Source organism: Bactrocera neohumeralis, chromosome 5 (assembly GCF_024586455.1).
Source record: "Bactrocera neohumeralis isolate Rockhampton chromosome 5, APGP_CSIRO_Bneo_wtdbg2-racon-allhic-juicebox.fasta_v2, whole genome shotgun sequence".
Lineage (NCBI taxonomy): Eukaryota > Metazoa > Arthropoda > Insecta > Diptera > Tephritidae > Bactrocera > Bactrocera neohumeralis.
Window position 1 is genome coordinate 23864007 of NC_065922.1, and position 19929 is coordinate 23883935.

At 37.8% G+C, this 19929-nt stretch overlaps 1 protein-coding gene across 2 annotated transcripts in view; it reads left to right on the top strand.

Moving 5' to 3' along the window:
- LOC126758269 (netrin-A) overlaps positions 1 to 19929 on the top strand; it is a 219680-nt gene that overhangs the window by 186866 nt on the left and 12885 nt on the right. The window contains exons 3-4 of one of the 2 annotated variants that reach the window (XM_050472480.1): positions 11273 to 11422; positions 11548 to 11649. In XM_050472480.1, the coding sequence (XP_050328437.1) occupies positions 11273 to 11422; positions 11548 to 11649 (252 nt within the window). Of the gene's footprint in view, positions 1 to 11272; positions 11423 to 11547; positions 11654 to 19929 lie in introns of both variants that reach the window. The other variant, XM_050472481.1, reaches the window with a different exon arrangement.

Sequence of the window (19929 nt, forward strand, 5' to 3'; positions counted from 1 at the left end):
ATTCTTCTAATTTTAATGCCACAATAAATTTCAAAGCGCTGACACCAGCATCTTCTGGCGACAACCGGTTGCTCAGTTCGATTATGTTCCGCTTGTCATGAGCGTCAGCGTGTGAAAATTTATATGCCAACTCATGTAATGAACTTGCGGAAAGTGACACACAAACACAAAAATGGCGAAAATTAATACAATGCGCCTTTTTTTCTTTTTGTATTTCAAGGCAAGAATTTTTTAAGCAAAAAATGTGAGTTGTAAGTGTGTATCATTGTGGCTGTTTACATTACAGCTTTGAATTTTAATTTTAGCACTTGTATTATTTTTGTTGTTGTATAATTCGTACAAGTTTTTATACTCTCGCAACAATGTTGCTAACGAGAGTATTATAGTTTTGTTCACATAACGGTTGTTTGTAAGTCCTAAAACTAAAAGAGTCAGATATAGGGTTATGTATACCAAAGTGATCAGGGCGACTGGGGTGTCTGTCCGTCCGTCCGTCTGTCCGTCCGTCCGTGCAAGCTGTAACTTGAGTAAAAATTGAGATATCATGACGAAACTTGGTGCACTTATTTCTTGGCTCCATAAGAAGGTTAAGTTCGAAGATGGGCAAAATCGGCCCACTGTCACGCCCACAAAATGGCGGAAACCGAAAACCTATAAAGTGTCATAACTAAGCCATAAATAAAGATATTAAAGTGAAATTTGGCACAAAGGATCGCATTAGGGAGGGGCATATTTGGACGCAATTGTTTTGGAAAAGTGGGCGTGGCCCCGCCCCCTACTAAGTTTTTTGTACATATCTCAGAAACTACTATAGCTATGTCAACCAAACTCTACAGAGCCGTTTTTTTCAGGCATTTCCATACACAGTTCAAAAATGGAAGAAATCGGATAATAACCACGCCCACCTCCCATACAAAGGTTATGTTGAAAATCACTAAAAGTGCGTTAACCGACTAATAAAAAACGTCAGAAACACTAAATTTTACGGAAGAAGTGGCAGAAGAAAGCTGCACCCAGGCTTTTTTTAAAAATTGAAAATGAGCGTGGCGCCGCCCACTTATGGACCAAAAACCATATCTCAGGAACTACTAGACCGATTTCAATGAAATTCGGTATATAATATTTTCTTAACACTCTGATGACATGTACGAAATATGGGTGAAATCGGTTCACAACCACGCCTTCTTCCAATATAAAGCTATTTTGAATTCCATCTGATGCCTTCTCTGTATAATACGAGTAAAAACATTAGGAACCAATGATGATAGCGGAATAAAACTTTACAAAAAATACGGTATTTGAAAAATATTTAAATGACGGATAATGAAATCTCGATTATCACTTTATCATGCGAGAGTATAAAATGTTCGGTGACACCCGAACTTAGCCCTTCCTTACTTGTTATCTTTGGCACAGGCGTGACGACGCGCCGCCGGATGTGTAAGCGAATAAATCGCATTTAATTCATTTAAAATCATATTAAATTACGACTTTAGTGCGAGCACACAGCGGCTAACAGATACACTAACATACATGCATACAGTTGCTGTTAAAGGACCAGCTGTTGGTGGTCAACGTTGGTGGCATTTTTTCTCATTCTCGATTTGCTTAATTTCATCGAAATAAAACAAAATAATTGCAGTAGTTACAAATGCACTCATACATGTAGATATGTACACAACGTTTTTTATCATTACATATTTATTTTCACTTTTATTATTGCAAACTCTGTTACACAGCCCGAGGCTTTAGCGTGTAACCGAAGATATGCCATGCGAATGTTTTTGCTGCCCATCGCCAACTGGCGTTTACATGCACTTGACAGCCAACTGACAGGTATCCTGACAGCTGTTTACAGCCACTGCCCCACTCGCATGTGTTTCTCATAAATGGACCCGCGCTGTTGCATCTCCATTTCGCAGCAACACTTTAGCGCTGGTGTAATTTAATGAGTATTTACGGCTTACAGCGACTCTTCTGTCTTGACTTAATGCCAGAACATTGATACTCAGAGTCGCCTACATATATATGAATAATAAAGATATAAGCACTAAATCTACTGCTATCTTAATGCCTGCAACCTCGTCTGGGAAGACACTGCAATAGTCAGGAAGTCTGAAGCTGCAGTTGATAGAGAGCTCCTGACAGTAAACCCCACCACTAACCTTCCCCCCCAAGCTTAGTCCCGTCGGTAAATAAGCTCACTGCCCCTCTCCTCCAACGGCTTCTTCCCACCCACAACACCCTCTCTATGGACCAAGAAGGAACCACCAGAATTCGGTGTGGCGACTCTATGCTCCAAGTGATCCGGTAAGAAGTGAAAGTGTGTGAGGATATCCGAGCTCAGCCACGTGTTTACGGGCTATGTGAAAGATGGCATTAAGTGCCATGGTTGAGTGGACCTTAGAGCACCACACATACTAATGAGCGCCGTCCGTTGAACGCTCTCGAGTTCCTTTGCAAGTATGGTCATTTCTAGAGCCCTCCACCACATAAGGACTCGATAGAACATAATGTGCTTGACTATGGAGTCGTAGAGCCAAAGAATCACTTTCGGCGAGAGGCCCCACCTTTTGTCAATGGCTCCTCTACAGCAGCATAAGGCAATCGATGCCTTTTTTGCATCGTTTCAAGTAAATTTTCATTCCAAGCAAACTCGTTGTTCAATTCTTTTTTTCAGGTTAAAAATCGCCAGACAAACTTTTCGAGTCGCAAACAAACAACTGTGAGACACACACTAAAAAGTTTGTACCAATCGAGGAAACATTGGCATATATTGCAAATAAGATCACTAGATTTTGAATCGTGCTCAATTTAAGTCTTAAGTATCTATCTCATCTGATGGATATTATTCCAATTATAAAAGCAAAAGTGTCATGACACGAAAGTATTTTTTCTAGGTATTCAGTGGGCTCGAAATTTGTTAACTTCCCTTGCAAAAGATACAAAAATATATTTGGCATTATTATATCATAGAAATAAGCCAAAAATTCCTACGAAAACATTGTCCAAAGTGGCTCTTTTGGAAAGTGTTTTCAAAGAGTTTCATATTATGTCAAATGTAGTAAAGTGTAGCGGTAAATGTTCAGAATTAATAAAAGCAAATAAATTACAAAATTTCCAGCAGATGACACCAGTTTTTAGCTTGTTCCATTAATTCATAAAAAAATATAAATAATACCTAGTTAACGTTGTAACTTCGTCAAAAATTTCTAGTATTTTTCGCTTGTTTACTTAACCTTTAGGGTTACTCCAATACCTAATACTCGTACTTATGGTTTTACACGCTTACGAATTACATCTGTCATTCATTCATTCAAGCATTTATATATATAATAATGACATGCCTACACACCTATTATGTTGTCTGCCCACTTTTTGTCACATTTGATTAATTAAAGACATTAAAATAGATTCTATTAAATATGACAACAATAGTTAATCGCCAAAGAGCCATTAACTACATAAATGCAAATAACAAAAAAATCTGATTTGTCAAAAAATGTTCATTGAAAGAGTTTATATTATGTGCGCGTAATTAATTCCCAAAAGCTTTTAGACATTTATGTAAAGTCTAATAAAAAAGAGACACAAAAATGTGGAAATTATTCATAGAATACGAAGCTTGGCGTGTAGACATTTGAGACAAGTATATATTGCAATAAATGTGACCCATTGTCATATAGTTACTAAGCCATTTTTAAGGCGATATAACTTTGGCAGAATATTTAAAATGTAAACAATGAAATTAATAAAAAAAATTATTTCAAAAGACTTTTCTTTAATTAAAGATAGGTCTTAAAAACTTATGCATTTTTGCAATTAGTACGTAAGTCTGACTTACAAAGATAGTCATACTAGAAGCTGCGCCAATTGTAATCGAATTATTGTATCTTGTACTGATTCAAGTATCTTATAATAATAAATATTTTGTTGTGAGAATTTTCTAAATTAGACTCCTTTTCCGATATTAAAGCAAAATAAGGCGAAAAATAAATATTTTAAATAAAATAGTTATTTGGGACATAAAAAGGCTAGCTTACAATGAGTTTCTTGAAAGAAATTTATTTTTTATTTTGTTATTTGAGTTCTTCACATACATTTTGAGGTTAGGTGAAAAAGGCGTTAATACAATAGCGGATCTTCTTAATAAATGATCCAAGTAGAGGTACAACGAAAAGGCTATTGTCGCCATTCTTAGTAATTCGGACTGACGTATGGAAAATCTTGGCACATTTTACGTCGAGATCTTAAGTTGAAAGCATACAAAATATAGCTTGTATAAGAACTGAAGCCGCTCGACCTTCCCAAGCGACATGTGTGAGCTTCGCTCTACGGGCTCTTGAAAAGTTCCAACAAAATCCGACTTTTCGAGCCAAATTTATTTCAGCGATGAGGCTCATTTCTGGCTCAATGGGTATGATGTCGGTGAGAACGTAACCATTAATATCAACCGTTATCGCGTTATAATAACCGACTATTTGATGCCTGAAATTGAACCTCGTGATCTCGGCGACATTTGATTTCAACAAGGCGGCGCCACTTCGCACACATCGCATCAATCTATGGATTTATTGAGACAACACTTCGGTGAGCAGATAATTTCATGCAATTTTCATGATATGTAAAGTCTAAACCCTATGCGGACAATCCCGCTTCGATTCAGGCTTTGGACCAAAACATCACTAACATGATTCACTAGTTACCAGTCGAAATGATCGAACGAGTCATCGAAAAATGGACTCAACGGATGCAACATCTGAGTCCTAGGCGCAGCCACCATTTGAAAGGGATAATCTTCCAAAAATTAATGCCAAATAGTGTTCTTTCGAATGATTATAAACATTCGCCTTTAAATTTGAAGTTTCTCTGTTTTTTTATTTGAAAAAGTAGGGAACCTCGAAATGGATCACCCTTTATTACCGAAAACTTTGTAATTTATCTTTTTTCCATAGGACCCTTAAAAATTCCACTTTCTCCTCCCATCCATCTTCCCGATCACAGATTGATGGTACAAATTTTTTCCATTCCGTTTTGTTATTTTATCTTCCTTTTCCAATTTTTACACCTACTACGATTTTTTTGCTATCAAAAAATATTGACGCTGGTCGAAAAAGTACTATTTCGAAAATACAGAAAAGTGAGACGCTTCGCTAAGAATATAATCGATGCAAGGTTGCAAACAATTTATAACCTTACAGGTTTTTGTCTTTCACACAGCCAGCTACTCAAATAACGATAGACTCGATTAACGATCAGCTGTTATACTTGCTTGTGTTCTCCATTTTGTGCTTTTTCAAATAATTAAAATTCATCAGCTGATTACTATTTTATTTATCTGCTGTGCGAAAATTGATATGATAGCTTTCTAAATGGCATTGAAAAAGAGATTTAGTAAAAATTGAATCTCGCAATGAAAGCTTAGTTTTCTTTCATTCCCCTCTTAGACTGGCGAATCGAACAAACAATTGGCATAAGCGCAGTCGACTAATATAATCGAATAGAAGCAGAATAGCAGGAATTTTTATTAGAATAAGGAGGTAATGTAAATTAGTTTCAAATTTTTGGTAACTTTTGTGAGCACTTCAAAGTTACGAGTACGAAAGTGAGGAATTGAAAGCGATTATTATAAAAATGAGCAAACATATTTTGACAATTATTTGTTGCAACATGACAAAATAATATAAATTTGCACTAAGGCAATTATTATAATGATTATTAATACCATTAGGACTAATAAAGGAGTCTGGAGCGTCACAAATAAATTTTAAAAAAGGCTCGCCACCAGTTTGGGCGTTGTTTTATAAAAACTGAGAATAAATGATTATGCTTCGATGCGAAACTGCATTAAACTAGAATTTATGACTGTAATTTAATTGAACAAAAGTAATTTTACATTTTTATATTTTTTTTTGACATTTACTCAACATCAAATATATGAACCCATTAATCTGCGCCCAATTTATATCACCAAACAGCTCGTGTCGTTCGCATTTGAATTTGAAATTTTGTAAACGTTTATTTATTAGCTGCTTAAACTCGTAAGATTTACTATTTGATCCAGTGCATATGAATGCACAGTGCTCGGCGCTTTGATAGAGATCTTAAGAGTGTCAAAAGCGGGTACAATAACAATAATAATAATAATGCTAAAATAACAATAGCAATAACAATGAAAGTGCGCTGAGCGCAATTGCTGTTGCTTGCATTGTCAGTCTGCGGCGTCTAAGCGTTTGTTGGCTGTTGCAAGCAACAAAGCATTTTGCCGTTTTGCAATTGTCAACTTAGTGTTTGGTGGCACATGCAACACCCCTCACAGCGATTGTTGGGAATTATTGCGCGACAACTCTTGAGCGCGTTGCTCGACATTGCCGACGATCATCTAATGCTAAGTGACGCCGTTTTGCGCATTTGATGTCTGCAGGATGCTGTGGGCGTGTGCTGCAACGCACAAACACACACAAACAAAGAAATGTATGCTAGCGTTTACAAACGAGCGTCTGAAATGTTTAAGCCGCAGATTTATTTGTCGCACTCGCATAATTTACGGATACACTGTGCAACACACACACTCCGCTTCTTCTGCATAGAACGCGAGTGAGCTTTTTGTTGTCTGCTCCTTTCGTTGCCTCCAAGTATTTATTTTTCTTCGCTTTACTTACGTTGGTCGGAAAAGTTTTGCCTCATGCAAAACCACTTAGTTTACTCAGTTGAATATTTTCGTGTTTATCACAGAGAAATAGAGCGTATTTGCTTGCAGTTACTTATTTACACTGGCTGCTTGCAACAGTTGCGCGCTGAAAACTTTTAATCGTCTGTTAGCCATAACCGGAGATTATGTTGATTATTTGCGCGAATTTATGGCTTTAATAGTTTTAACTATATTTGCCTTTCTACACCATATGGTTGCTAAAATGCAGTTCGTGGTGTGGGAGCTTAGTCCCAAATATACGCGTTTGTTGTTGGTTGAAGACAAGTTTTGAGTGCGAGAAGTAACAACTTTTGGAATTGATTTTCTCATCCTAAACGTGTTTAATGAGGATTACAAATGTTATACAATAGTCTCTTACAGGCAAATTTGTGAAGTTTGACTATAAGTTTAACAAAAACTAGAGATCTGTCGAGGAAACATGACAAAAAATTTACAAACATTTCAAATACGGACACCAAAATCTTTACATAAAGAACTTACTTTAAAAATATTTGCCTACATTTCGGCGCATTGGCCTATCACAGAAATTTAGAGCTCCATGAAAAATATTCTAAATACTATTTACTGCAATGAGCAAAAAATGATAGGACTTTGTTCATAATTGTAAAATTTTTAATTTATTCTTCAATTTCTATATCGTCCCCTTCAAGGTAACCTCCTTTGCTCTAAATACACTTCTGCCAACGTCATTTCCAATCTTCGAAACAGTGGTTGAAGTCAATTTCTGGAATAGCCTTCAATGCTTTCACGTTTAACGGCTTCAATTGACTTAAAAGGGTTCCCCCGGAGCTGTCGTTTGAGTTTGCCAAATAACCGCAAGTCACACGGAGCTAAATCAGGCGAAAAGCTTGGTTGCGGCACGATTGAGTTGAAAATTTGTAGAAAAACTCACGAAGAGTCAATGCAGTATACGATGGTGCATTATCGTGATGCAAAAACCCAGAATTGTCGGCCCATAATTCCTCTCTTTTAAAGAATAACTTCGCCCAAACGATGCATAACACTCAAATAATATTTCTTGTTGACAGTTTGGCCAATCCGAAGGATAATCCTCGATAATCGAAGAAAACTGTCAACAAAATATAGATTTTTGACCTGCTTTTTCGCGATTTTTTCGGTTTCGGCTCACCTTTGCCACGATATTCGATTATACAAGACTCATCGCCAGTAATAACACGTTTCATGGCATCTTGGTAGTCGGAAAGCATTGTTTCAGAGACGTTAACGTCGCTGTTTAATTGGTAATTTTGGAACCAATCGTACTTTCGCTTTTCTTTGGTCCAAATGATCCAAATGGTTTTCATTGATCCTTCCGATATTCTAACGATGACAGTAAAGTTCTGACTGTTGATCGTCGATTCTCAAGCACTAATTCCTTTATTATATTTATGTGTTGATCATCAGTTAATGTTGATGGCCGTCCTGAACATGGTTCGTTGTCAACGCGTTCTCGACCCTCTTTGAATAATTTGCACCAATCAAAAACACTTGCTCGCGACGAACAATTATCACCGAAAACCTTTTCCAACATTCTAAACCTTTTGGCATCAGAGATTTATTTCCGCACACAAAATTTAATGGAACTTCTTTGTTGAATAATTTCAGTCAACATAAAATTGCCGAATGCACCTTATGTACTTCAGAAAGACAAGCATATAATAAACACTAATGATTGTTTTGATGATGACAATTGACAGTCATACCAACACAGAAAAAAAAATATTTGAATTAAAAAGTCTTAATATTTTTGCCCACATATTAAAATAATGTTGACAATCAGGCTCTCAAAGTCCCAGAGATTTTAATTTTGAAATTCCCATTCAGGGGAATAACAAATCACTTGAGTACACAAAACCAAGATCTCACATTGAAAATGTTGCTTACATTTCGGATTAATGATCAAATACCACAAAAAATATTTTTGTTCTGTTGCAATTTTCAACAAATTTCGAAATTTTAAGACAAAACGAACATCTCAACATTATAAAATAGATTACTCGCTTCAGTCTAATAGAGAACGTAAATTCACCCTATGGTGGACTTTTTTCCACAAATCGAGGCTTTTTAACTTACCTCAAAAAAAACTAATAGATTTTCTAATAGCATTTCGTAATAGAAAACAAGTAAGGAAGGGCTAAGTTCGGGTGTCACCGAACATTTTATACTCTCGCATGGTAAAGTGATAATCGAGATTTCATAATACGTCATTTACATATTTTTCAAATACCGTATTTTTGTAAAGTTTTATTCCGCTATCATCATTGGTTCCTAATGTTTACACTCGTATTATACAGAGAAGGCATCAGATGGAATTCAAAATAGCTTTATATTGGAAGAAGGCGTGGTTGTGAACCGATTTCAGCCATATTTCGTACATGTCATCAGGGTGTTAAGAAAATATTATATACCGAATTTCATTGAAATCGGTCTAGTAGCTCCTGAGATATGGTTCATGGTCCATAAGTGGGCGGCGCCACGCCCATTTTCAATTTTTAAAAAAAGCCTGGGTGCAGCTTCCTTCTGCAATTTCTTCCGTAAAATTTAGTGTTTCTGTTTCTGAAGTTTCATCATGATATCTCAATTTTTACTCAAGTTACAGCTTGCACGGACGGACGGACGGACGGACAGACAGACATCCGGATTTCGACTCTACTCGTCGCCCTGATCACTTTGGTATATATAACCCTATATCTGACTCTTTTAGTTTTAGGACAAACAAACCGTTATGTGAACAAAACTATAATACTCTCCTTAGCAACATTGTTGCGAGAGTATAAAAATCACGCAATATAACCATTGCTTACTTATCTGCCAATTTTTTAAGCTAAAAATATTGGACACGGCCAAATCATCCCATATAAATTTGTGAGATTATACTTCCCACTCAAATACTTTTACTTAGTATTTCTTACAATTTACACCAATATTATAAAGGCGCTGACCAACCACTTCACCAATTACTTTTGTAAAAGAAATATTGCGAAAAATGCAAATTTAGACAACACCACCCAAACCATTACCACTTCCTGGCTTTTCGACATTTTCCACAAACTTTTTCAATTTCGCGCGCATAAGCCAATTAAAAATAATATATTTGCAACAGTAAGCCGCTTTTCGTGCAATAAAATGCACAGCCAGCAAAAGGCACGAAGGCCAGAAGGCAAGCGCAGGAAAAAAAATGCCAATTCATGGCATGGCGCATTAAAGTATGCAACGCTAAATGGCGCGCTGAGCAATGAACCGCAAAATTATAATGCGCCCTACACACCAACACACACACACACCTATATATATGGTGGTAATTTTTTATATTCAATTAAATGCAAAGTTTTTTACGCTCTTTTGCACTTGCTGCACGCTTGCAAATCACGCTTTAAGCCGCAGATAAGCTGCTAAAAAGCAGCAGCGCACAAAAATTAAGTCTTAATTGAATTTATGAAAATGAAAAATTAGCTGGCTAAGCGCATTAAGACATTTATGCGCGCATAACCACAGCTATACAGTAGAAGAGAAGCAGCATTTCACTTTTGCCGCGAAAATGTGGTCAGCAGGGGAAAAAAGTGAAAATGCGAAAATTCTGAAAATGTGCAAGGCATTAAATTTTACACGCTACGCGGTGTTAATGGGGGTCAGCGCTAGGGGGCTGCTGGATTTAAGTGAGTTTTATGTCAAATATTTGAATGAGAGCACTTTCCGGCAATGCTTCGCGCGTTTTGGCACTTAATTTGGACGTCGTAAAATAGCATTGCGAGCAAAGGCGTGAAAAGAATGGTGAAAGAATTTTCTTCCAACACTTCAACAGTCAGATTGCAGCGGGTTTGATCATTCAACGCTCGCATGCTGAGGAGAATCAGGCCTTCAGCAGCAGCGTCAAAGCGCGCCTGGTTCTTATTGATGTGTTACAGACCGCAAATGCACCGCTTACAACTCAACGAATTCCCCCTATATCTCTTTCTCCCTCTCTCTCTCTCTCTCACTCTCTCTCTCTCTTCAAAATCTCTACTGTGCAATCCTTTTGTTCGCACTTAACACGCTTATCCACGTATTACGCCACTTGCAGCAGCGATCCACTTGAATTTTGTACGGTTCAACAACCAAGCGGAAGAGAACAACGCTACTTCACAGCTTTCGCTGGCTTTGCCTCGACTTATCATTTTCAATTGTTGCGCTTCATCGCCGTTTGATATTGATGCGGTCAACTGTTGACCACCAAAATATCGCCTTTGTTCGGGCACTTGTTTTGTTATTGCAATTTGCCACTGACCAAACTGCCAGCCGAACGCACAGCGTAGACTGCGCAGCCTTGAAGCGCTATAAAGCTAATTAGAAATGATTAAATCTCAGAAAAGCAAACAAAAATTGTGCAATATTAAGAAGCCTGCAGTATTAAGCCTCCTTAGCAGCCGCATTTGGTTGCACATTAAGATTGCCGTTATTTTGTGTGAAGCGGCGCATAAATTCAAGCACTAAATGCGCTCCATATGTACGCCTAATTAAATTTTTACCATTTACTGCTTTGCATTCCATTTCACTAATTCATATTTCTTTCTTTTCTTGCAGCTTGTGAATGCCATCCGATCGGCTCGTCGGGCAAAACTTGCAACAACACCTCTGGCCAATGCCCCTGCAAGGATGGTGTGACCGGTCTCACCTGCAATCGCTGCGCGCGTGGCTATCAACAGAGCCGTTCACACATTGCGCCATGCATCAGTAAGTTTTTGCTTTCGTTCTTAACTTTTCTTCGCCGTTATTTACAATTATTTACAAATCTCGACACATGCCTTCCTACTAATATCATTTTTTCGTATATCCGTATGTCCCTTCTTCTATAACAGAAATTCCTGCACGCAAAGCGAATATGTTGGACACACAGAACACCGCGCCTGAACCAGATCCACATGATACCAATGCACCTTATCGCACAGAAGGTGGGAGGGGTAAGTAAGTGTTCGCTTTTTATCACTTTTTTGTTGGTGTTGTTTTGGGTTGACTATTGTTTTCCTTTGACGGGTTTGTTTTCATGTTTCTTTGGTTGACCTACAAGCCCAAGCCTTATCTAGCCCAAACTATGTTAGTGTTTTACTAAATTTCTTCTTCCGCTACTAATCAATAGACGTAAGGCTTTGATTTATTTTTACAGAAAAAATATCGAAATCCCCATAATATCTTTTTTCGATCAGAAACTGTCTAATTCTTCCAATACAAATTCCTCCATATTTCGGTTATAGAGCTTGGACTAACTTCGAATAATGTGCGATTCTTGCAATATTGTGGCTTTAATGGTAAAAAACTTTTATACAAAGTTTTATGAATATTGCTTTGTAGACATTTGCATAAAGCAGACCCGATTAATCTGCAAATGATAACTTTCTCGAATGAAAAAGCAGTTCTAAAATGTATATCGAGAGAAAGTTCGTAATCTCTTTAAATTCTTTGAAAAATAAGCAGTTTTAATAAATATTTCAGAAAATCTATTAGATGTCTGACAAAGTGGTCCATACAATATCAATATTTCTCGACCAAAAATATCAAAAATATCGTTCTATAAATATTGATAGCGTTTGAGAGAGGGCATAGGTTAAATGGTCGATCCTAATAAGGATCTCACTTGGACAGCCTATAATGCCGGTCCATTGTGGTACCTGGATCTCTTACGCAACTGATACTAACGATCCTCATAAATGCAAAGCTCTTTGAGCTGATCTCAAATTTATTGGGGCGGCTAAAGTCAGTATCGGCTATCCTGGTTCGCCGAAACTGTAACTGCCGAGATGTTTCAACATCAGTCTTGCAAAAGCTGGACAAGGCAGAAGAAAGTGCCGAGATGAATCTACCTCACTTTTTTCCATACGACCTTGACAATGAGATCCGGCTGCATTTTCAGCCCTACAGCGAATGCCTGTTGTACAATGCGCAGAAAGAACGACTACGATTGTAGCAAGGTGAGGGAAAAGTAGTTCAGAATAATTCCTACGTTCTACACTAGGTCAGAAAAATGTCGCAGACGCTCAGAAGCGGATCGTCGACCAACGCCTGTCAAACTCACACGAGATCCATCAGTTCAGAGCTAGAACGCAAGATAACAACGGAGATCCAAATCTTTCTTACTTCGATGCGAGCGGGGAAAGGGTGTTCTGCTCTTGCTAGCTCATCAGCTTTGAAGTTTCCAGCGATTCTGCTATGACCAGACACCCAAACGAATCTGATAATGGAGTAGTTTGATGCTATATCTAATTTGATTAGCCACTCCTTAACTAACTTTGCACAAATTACGAGCTCAAAGGTAGTATTGTCGCTCTGCTGTCGGAGTGAATGATCACCTCGTTGAGAGACTGCTTAGATCACTTTACTCTTAGTGAGGCTAGCATTTCCCTGGCGTTCATGCTGTAAGGTTGGAAATCTTACCAAACGCCATTTGCAGAAGCTGTATGAAAGAATATGAGGTCGCATGTTTGGGTAGTCAAGACTTAAACACTTGGGAGCGGATACCTTCAGACATCTCACTGAACTAGCGGAAGTGGAAATTTATATTGACTACTAAGCGTTTTGCTAACTTATAAGTTCGAACACAGGAATTCTTCTTTTCTATGGCTTCACAAAGGACTACATATGTGCGATCTTCGATCAGTCATCTAACCTAACCTAGGTCAACTGCTACTCTTATAACAGCTTCTTCTACCTGAAACACTACAGTAGTCCGGTAGGCTAAAGCAAAACTTGACGGAGAGCTCCTTTCAGGATACTTTGGCTCCAACATAGTTTCGACTTATCCGTGAAAAAGCTTACTGTACCTCTTCTCCAACGACTTCTACTCGTCCACATTTCCCTTGTCGGTATGTGAGCAAAGAAATAATTCCCAGAGAAACCTCTGCAGCACAGTGATGCAAGTTTTTCGAGAAGTAATTGAAGGAGAGAGCTTCAGCTTCCAGCTTCACTGAGCCTTAGAGCGACCTACATACTTTAGAACAATTCACCTGCCGGCAATTTACACGGGTGCTATGTGTAAAATGACGTTAAGTGCTATTGTTGGTATAGTCCGCAATACTCCGCAGATGCCCATGAGTCTCTTTAGACATGTTCAAGGTTCTTAGCAAGAAAACAAAATTAAATCCAACTGAAAAGCAATGAAAGTCGAGGCAATAAGGTTTCGGCCTTTTCAGTTAATATAGTAAATCTCGCTCCAGAAGCTTAGGAATAGTTCCAGAAACACTTTCAAAGCAAAATGTACCTGAAAGGAACACGCATTATGCATCTGACTTTACAAATTTCCGTTAATTCATTTAAATTTAAATTGCTTCGCTTTGATTTACATATTTTCATACACGTATAATCTTTGTCTTGTCTGTCTATACATATCTACAATACATATATGTATACATATCTATAAAATAAAGTAATTAAAGAAATAATATTTATTTATCACATGACGACTATGGAAAACACTCGTCACGTGATGCTCGCACTTAAAAAGTTCATTAAACTCCCGGAGAAATAATCTTTGAATAGTAAGAAAAAGAAAACTTGTGAGGGTTCCAAGCATTGGGGTAGATTAGGGAATATACGACTATGCAGACATTATTAACACCTCAACGCGCTCACAAGTGGGTTAGCGACCATATACCCAACTTACTGGCACAACATGTGAGAAGCACTTATAGGACCGCAGCTAAATAGTCACACTGACGTGTCTGGAGAACAAAAACTCATAGAAACCGATGAGCGCCGAAGTGTGAGTGTAATTAAAAAATCTTTAGTAACAAATACGGAGGATGATAAGCGCAAATTAACGGGCGAGGGAGGGCGTGGCGAAGAGTTGCCACATTTCACGCGGCCTTCAAACAGCAGAAGATGAAACTGCCTGCGAAGCTAAGGAAGTATTGCTGATGCTGTGTGAAGCTATTTAATGCGGCCGCCGTGTAGACGGGAGGGCAGGCAGTGGCTGCTCAAGAGGACGCAATTAATAGCTGCTATAAAATAAAGATTTCCTCATTTCCTGTCGCGTCACGTTGTGCAATTTCTGAGCGCCTACAAAACAGTTTTATACCCTGAACGGGATATATTGGGTTTGTCACGAAGTATATAACAGAGAGAAGGAAATGTCGAAGACCATATAAAATATATATTTAAATGATCAGCGTAACGAGCTGATTTGATTTAGTTATGCCGGTCTGTCTGTCTGTTTAAACACGAACTAGTGCCCCAGTATTAACAGCAACAACAATGTCAATAATAACTATTGCCAACAGGTGCTACTTCGGACTGAGTAGGCGATTGAGAAGTAAGCAAAGTCCTCTCTCGAGGAACCAAAATCAAACTCTATAAGTCACTCATTATTCCCGTCCTGCTATATGGTGCAGAGCTATGGACGATGACAACATCTGATGAGTCGACGTTACGAATTTTCGAGAGAAAGGTTCTGCGGAAGATTTATGGTGCTTTGCGCACTGGCCACAACGAATGCCGCATTCGATGGAACGAATAATGAGATGTATGAGATATACGATGACATTGACATAGTTCAGCGAATTAAAAGACAGCGCCTATGCTCATGTCGTCCGAATGGACGAAAACAGTCCAGCTCTGAAAGTTTTCGACGCAGTACCTACAGGGGGGAAGCAGAGGAAGAGGAAGATCTCCACTCCGTTCGAAAGTCCAGGCGCAGAAGGACCGGGCTTCGCTTGGCAGCTCTAATTGGCGCCACATAGCAAAAGGGGAAAAAACTGGCTGTTGTTAACTCGGCTATAACCGTGTGAGCGGTGTCTACGCCAGTAAAGAAGAAGAAGAGGAACTGGTATTTAAGATTTCGTTCTGAAAATTTTCAAACGTTTTTTCTCCCCAAAAAGGTGCTTACCGCCTATATCGGACCAATATAACACATAGCTGCCATACAAACTGAACGTGCCCCTGTATGAACAACTTCTTCATTCGGCGAGATATTTTCACGAAATTTAGCACAGATTATTGTCCAATCTCTAAAAATATAGTTCAGAACGGATCACTATTTAATATAGCTGCCATACAAACCGACCCAACAAAATCAAGTTCTTGTAAGGAAACTGTTATTTGTGAAGGGTATTTTAGCTTCGGTGCAACCGAAGTTAACGTTTTCTTTTTGTATGTTTATGTTTACCTATAGGGTGTATGAGCGCCAGCGTGAAAGAGCGAGCAAGAGAGCGAGTCAGGTGAAAGGAAAGCATATTTGCGGTCGTAAATAATAGAAGAACTCCGCGTCAAAGTGATTTTCCGTAAAACGCCCGCACGGCTCGCTTATAATGTAATAAAAAGAAATACTTAGTTGCTTACATAATTGAATAATTTTATATAGCAACTCCGCAAGATGTAAACAAATTACGTGCAGCAGACACAGACAGCGCGCGGAGAGTCAACAGCATAAGAGCAAGTTGTGTGTTGCACGTGCTACGTGTGCACGAGTGGGGGCGAAAGGGTGCTGAAAATTATTTAAGTAAACAAACTGTGAAGTTTGCTGTTTGCGGCAGTGACTTGTGGCCAGAAGTTTCAGCTGCTGCTGCTGCTTGTTTTTACTGACACTTCTTGAGTAATGCATATACAAAAACGTTTCTGACGTTGCCACTGTGGCTGCCGCGAAAGCGTTAATGCATAAATATTGATAATAGAGACAACTACAACAACTCCACACCCCCACAAACACACGCTGATATTTTGTTTCGCCTGATAAGGTTTTTCATCCACGGGCCCAGAGGTCGTAAAATATTTGCGCTCCTAATGTTGTTCACTGGCTGCTAGTTATTAAACTTTAAGCTTAGCCAAAACTGTTCTAGCAGACTGTAAGTCGTGGTGAAAATGCTCGCGTAGCTTTAACGCTTGTCCTCCGTGGAGTTCATACGACATAATTGTTTATGCGTATGTATAGATGTGAGAGCACTCCTTCACGACAGCCAACCACTGACAACAAACACCGCTACTGCTGGTCCACACTGGTAGTTATAAGCTTGTAAGAAGCTGCTGGCAAGTTTTAGAGTGAACATAGACACATACGAGATAATCACTGGTTAAACGCCACTTTAATGACTGTTTGATAACCGAAATATAACACGTCTTTTGGGAAACACTAAATGGATAGTGATGATATAAAATTACAAGGCGAGATAGTTTAAGATTTGAGGTTATATTTTTCGGTTGAATTTACTGCTACTTATGATTATAAATTCGTTTATCTTTACATTACTAAATGGTGTTTGAGGGGACTCACAGACCATTTTAGGAACGGATATGTTTGGTTGGTTGAAAAGGGGGATGGAGAAGCGCCCGACCACAAGTTCATTATTTTCTCACGAAACGGATATGATTTCTTTAACAATGACAACATAACTCGATTGTACTAAACAAAGAAAAGATTGAATATGACGATGTATCTGAAGATACAATTGAATACCCGAAAACGATGAAATTAAAATCAATATGCGATTATGAGGAGATTAAGGTAGTAATATTGCTGCCAAGAACTTGTAGAGCCGTATTTAACGATAAAGTATAGGCTCCGTTCCCACGACAGTTGCTCTACGTACCCCATCCGGATCCGGCCAAGGACAGTCAACTCGGCAGCATTCTGCCGTTACAACAACGATATGAGGTATAGGCTGAGTTCACCAAGCACGGCATCGAGAAATTTGTAAAGCACAAGCTACAGCTCTTGTTATCATTATGTGATAGTAGTTTAAAAGTTGGAACAAAATCAAAAAAATATTTCCAATTTTATATGCCAATAAAAGATAAGAAAATTGAGATTGAAAGCAACTGTAGAGTTCTTAGAAAAATTGAAACGTCGTTTTACGTCTACTGTCAACAGATTTGTTCTGTAAATAACTGGCAGTGAATTCGACACCTAGACTGAGAGAATTATTCCTATTAGTCGTCGTTCCCGTTTCTACCCAATACCAAAGATTCTTCCTTCCAGAGAAAAGTAGGAAAGGGACGAGATGGGCAAGGACGCTGGAATAAGCGTTTATACGGGTGAGTCCAAACAAGGTAATGGAGTGCTACCTCCCACTTTTCAGCAAATTAGATAAAAAAAATCGCCATCCGTCTACCAGATCACTGCAGTATCTTTCAAGCCGAGATCACAGCAACTAAAGAAATAGTTTTTGCTCTGACAAAGAGTCTGCTCACGACAAGAAATATATTAAATCACTAAATTTTCTTAGGTTTATTCGAGGATTTCTTGACCATGGCTCGGAAATTTCACAGATAAAACGTTTTATACTGATGAACGTCATTAGAATCATAGGGTGGTTCTGAAAGCATATAATGGAGCGAAGAGATTTTAGTCCTAGGCTAAAGCCTCCGTATGCGGTGTCTACGCCAATAAAAAAAAGAAAAAGAAAAAAGCCTCCAAAAGACCTAATTGCGACGTTAGACATCTGCCCTACTTACCTAACTTCTCTAGACCATCTTGTATGAAAACTATTTCAAACCATTTAGAAAACAATCAACCGAATTAGATTTCTGGACAAGAATAACACATTTTAAAGAGATTTTTTTGGTCATTAGTGGAATCTGGCACTTGCAAACAATACCACCTTATTATCTAATTTTTTAGAAGTTTGGAAAGCTTTTAAGTATGAAATATATTTTTGAAATCGAAAAAAAAAATATTTAGAGTCAGCACCCTTATAAAGTAGTAAGGAGTACGGTGACGATCTGTCATTAAATGATTGTTTAAGTGTTCATAAAAGGTTCCATATAACGTAGAAAGCTATTATTAATTATTACTATCACACTAAATTAAGAGATTACATGGGTTTCCCAGGGTAAAAAACAGCCTTTTTCAACAATTTTTTTCTCATATTAAAAGTGAAATATTTTATTAAAATTTTCTATTGTTACAAACATACACTATTAACAAAAAATTCTGAAATTTTTGGAAAAGAATATTTTAAACTCGGCCATTGTGACGCCATTTCCGGTGACCCCTCGGAAAAAAGATGCGCCCGCGTTGGCAGGATAACTCCTTACAGGATCATCTAAAGTGAAAAAATCGTGTTTTAGTTAAAACCTTAACTTAGAACTTGGACGAAGGAAAAAAACTGAAAATAGGATTTTTGCAGACAATTTTATAAGAAAATGAAGATTTCAGTGAAAATTTCGTGACATTTTTTTTTCAAATAGTTGTAATCGAAAAAAAATCCTTCTTCCAAGTCTTTAAGAATTGTCTATGAAAAACCTGTGTAAAATTTCATGAAGATCCATTGAGTAGCTCTCGAGAAATCTTGACAAGCGACTTCAAAAACACAGCTATATAAGGCTCTAACGTAAATAAGAACTTCATATTTCAAATATTAGTGCGAACGTTAAGAATATTAATGATTTAAAAAAAAAAAATTTTAGGTTATGGTAAAGAGGGATATACCTAACACAGAAAGTGAATTACAATAACAGTTCTTCGAAGAGGTTTTTGCAATTTTTAGTCTCTGAGCGAAATTTCCTTCTCAACCACCACAATTTCTTGCCCCAGCAGCATTATAAAAAATTAAAACAAAACAAAAACAAATAAATCCTTAAACTTAAAACACTACGTAGAACTTACTTATTCCAATTTACTTACACTTTCAAATGAAATATGCACTTTGTTAACAACAAACACACAAACTAACTCGTCACATGAATAATCTCATTGCTAATGAAAAACAAACTCCATTTGTAATATTTACACGACAAATAAAAACCAACAATAGCAAAAAAACAAAAACACTGTTCGTCAACTTTAAAAGTGAGTGAGTGAAATGAGAGCACGGAGCACTGAAAGAGGCAACTTCCTAAATGCAAAACAAACGTCAGGCCACAAGTTAACGGGTAAAGTAGAACAGCAGCAGCGGCACAAAGGACAAGACTAAGGAAAAAGCAGGGGAAGGCAAGAATGAAATTTAAAATAAGTTTCAAAATGAAATATTTCTTGTCTGCTGGACATGAAAAGGTCCTACCCGACAAAGTATCCACACAATGCGCGGTCCACAGAGAGCAAAAGACGGAGAGAGTTGGAGAGTGAGGAAAACGAGTTGCATTTTAGCTATGAATTATGCAGTTATGCGGTTAGTTTAGTTGTTCGGGCTGCAAGTGCGACGATTATTTCCAACTTATGCAAAAAGCTACAAAAAGCACATTTGCAACAAATATTTATGATTATATAAGAAAATTTAGCAAACAAATGTCGGTTGGTAGGAACTTAACGAGTATAACAC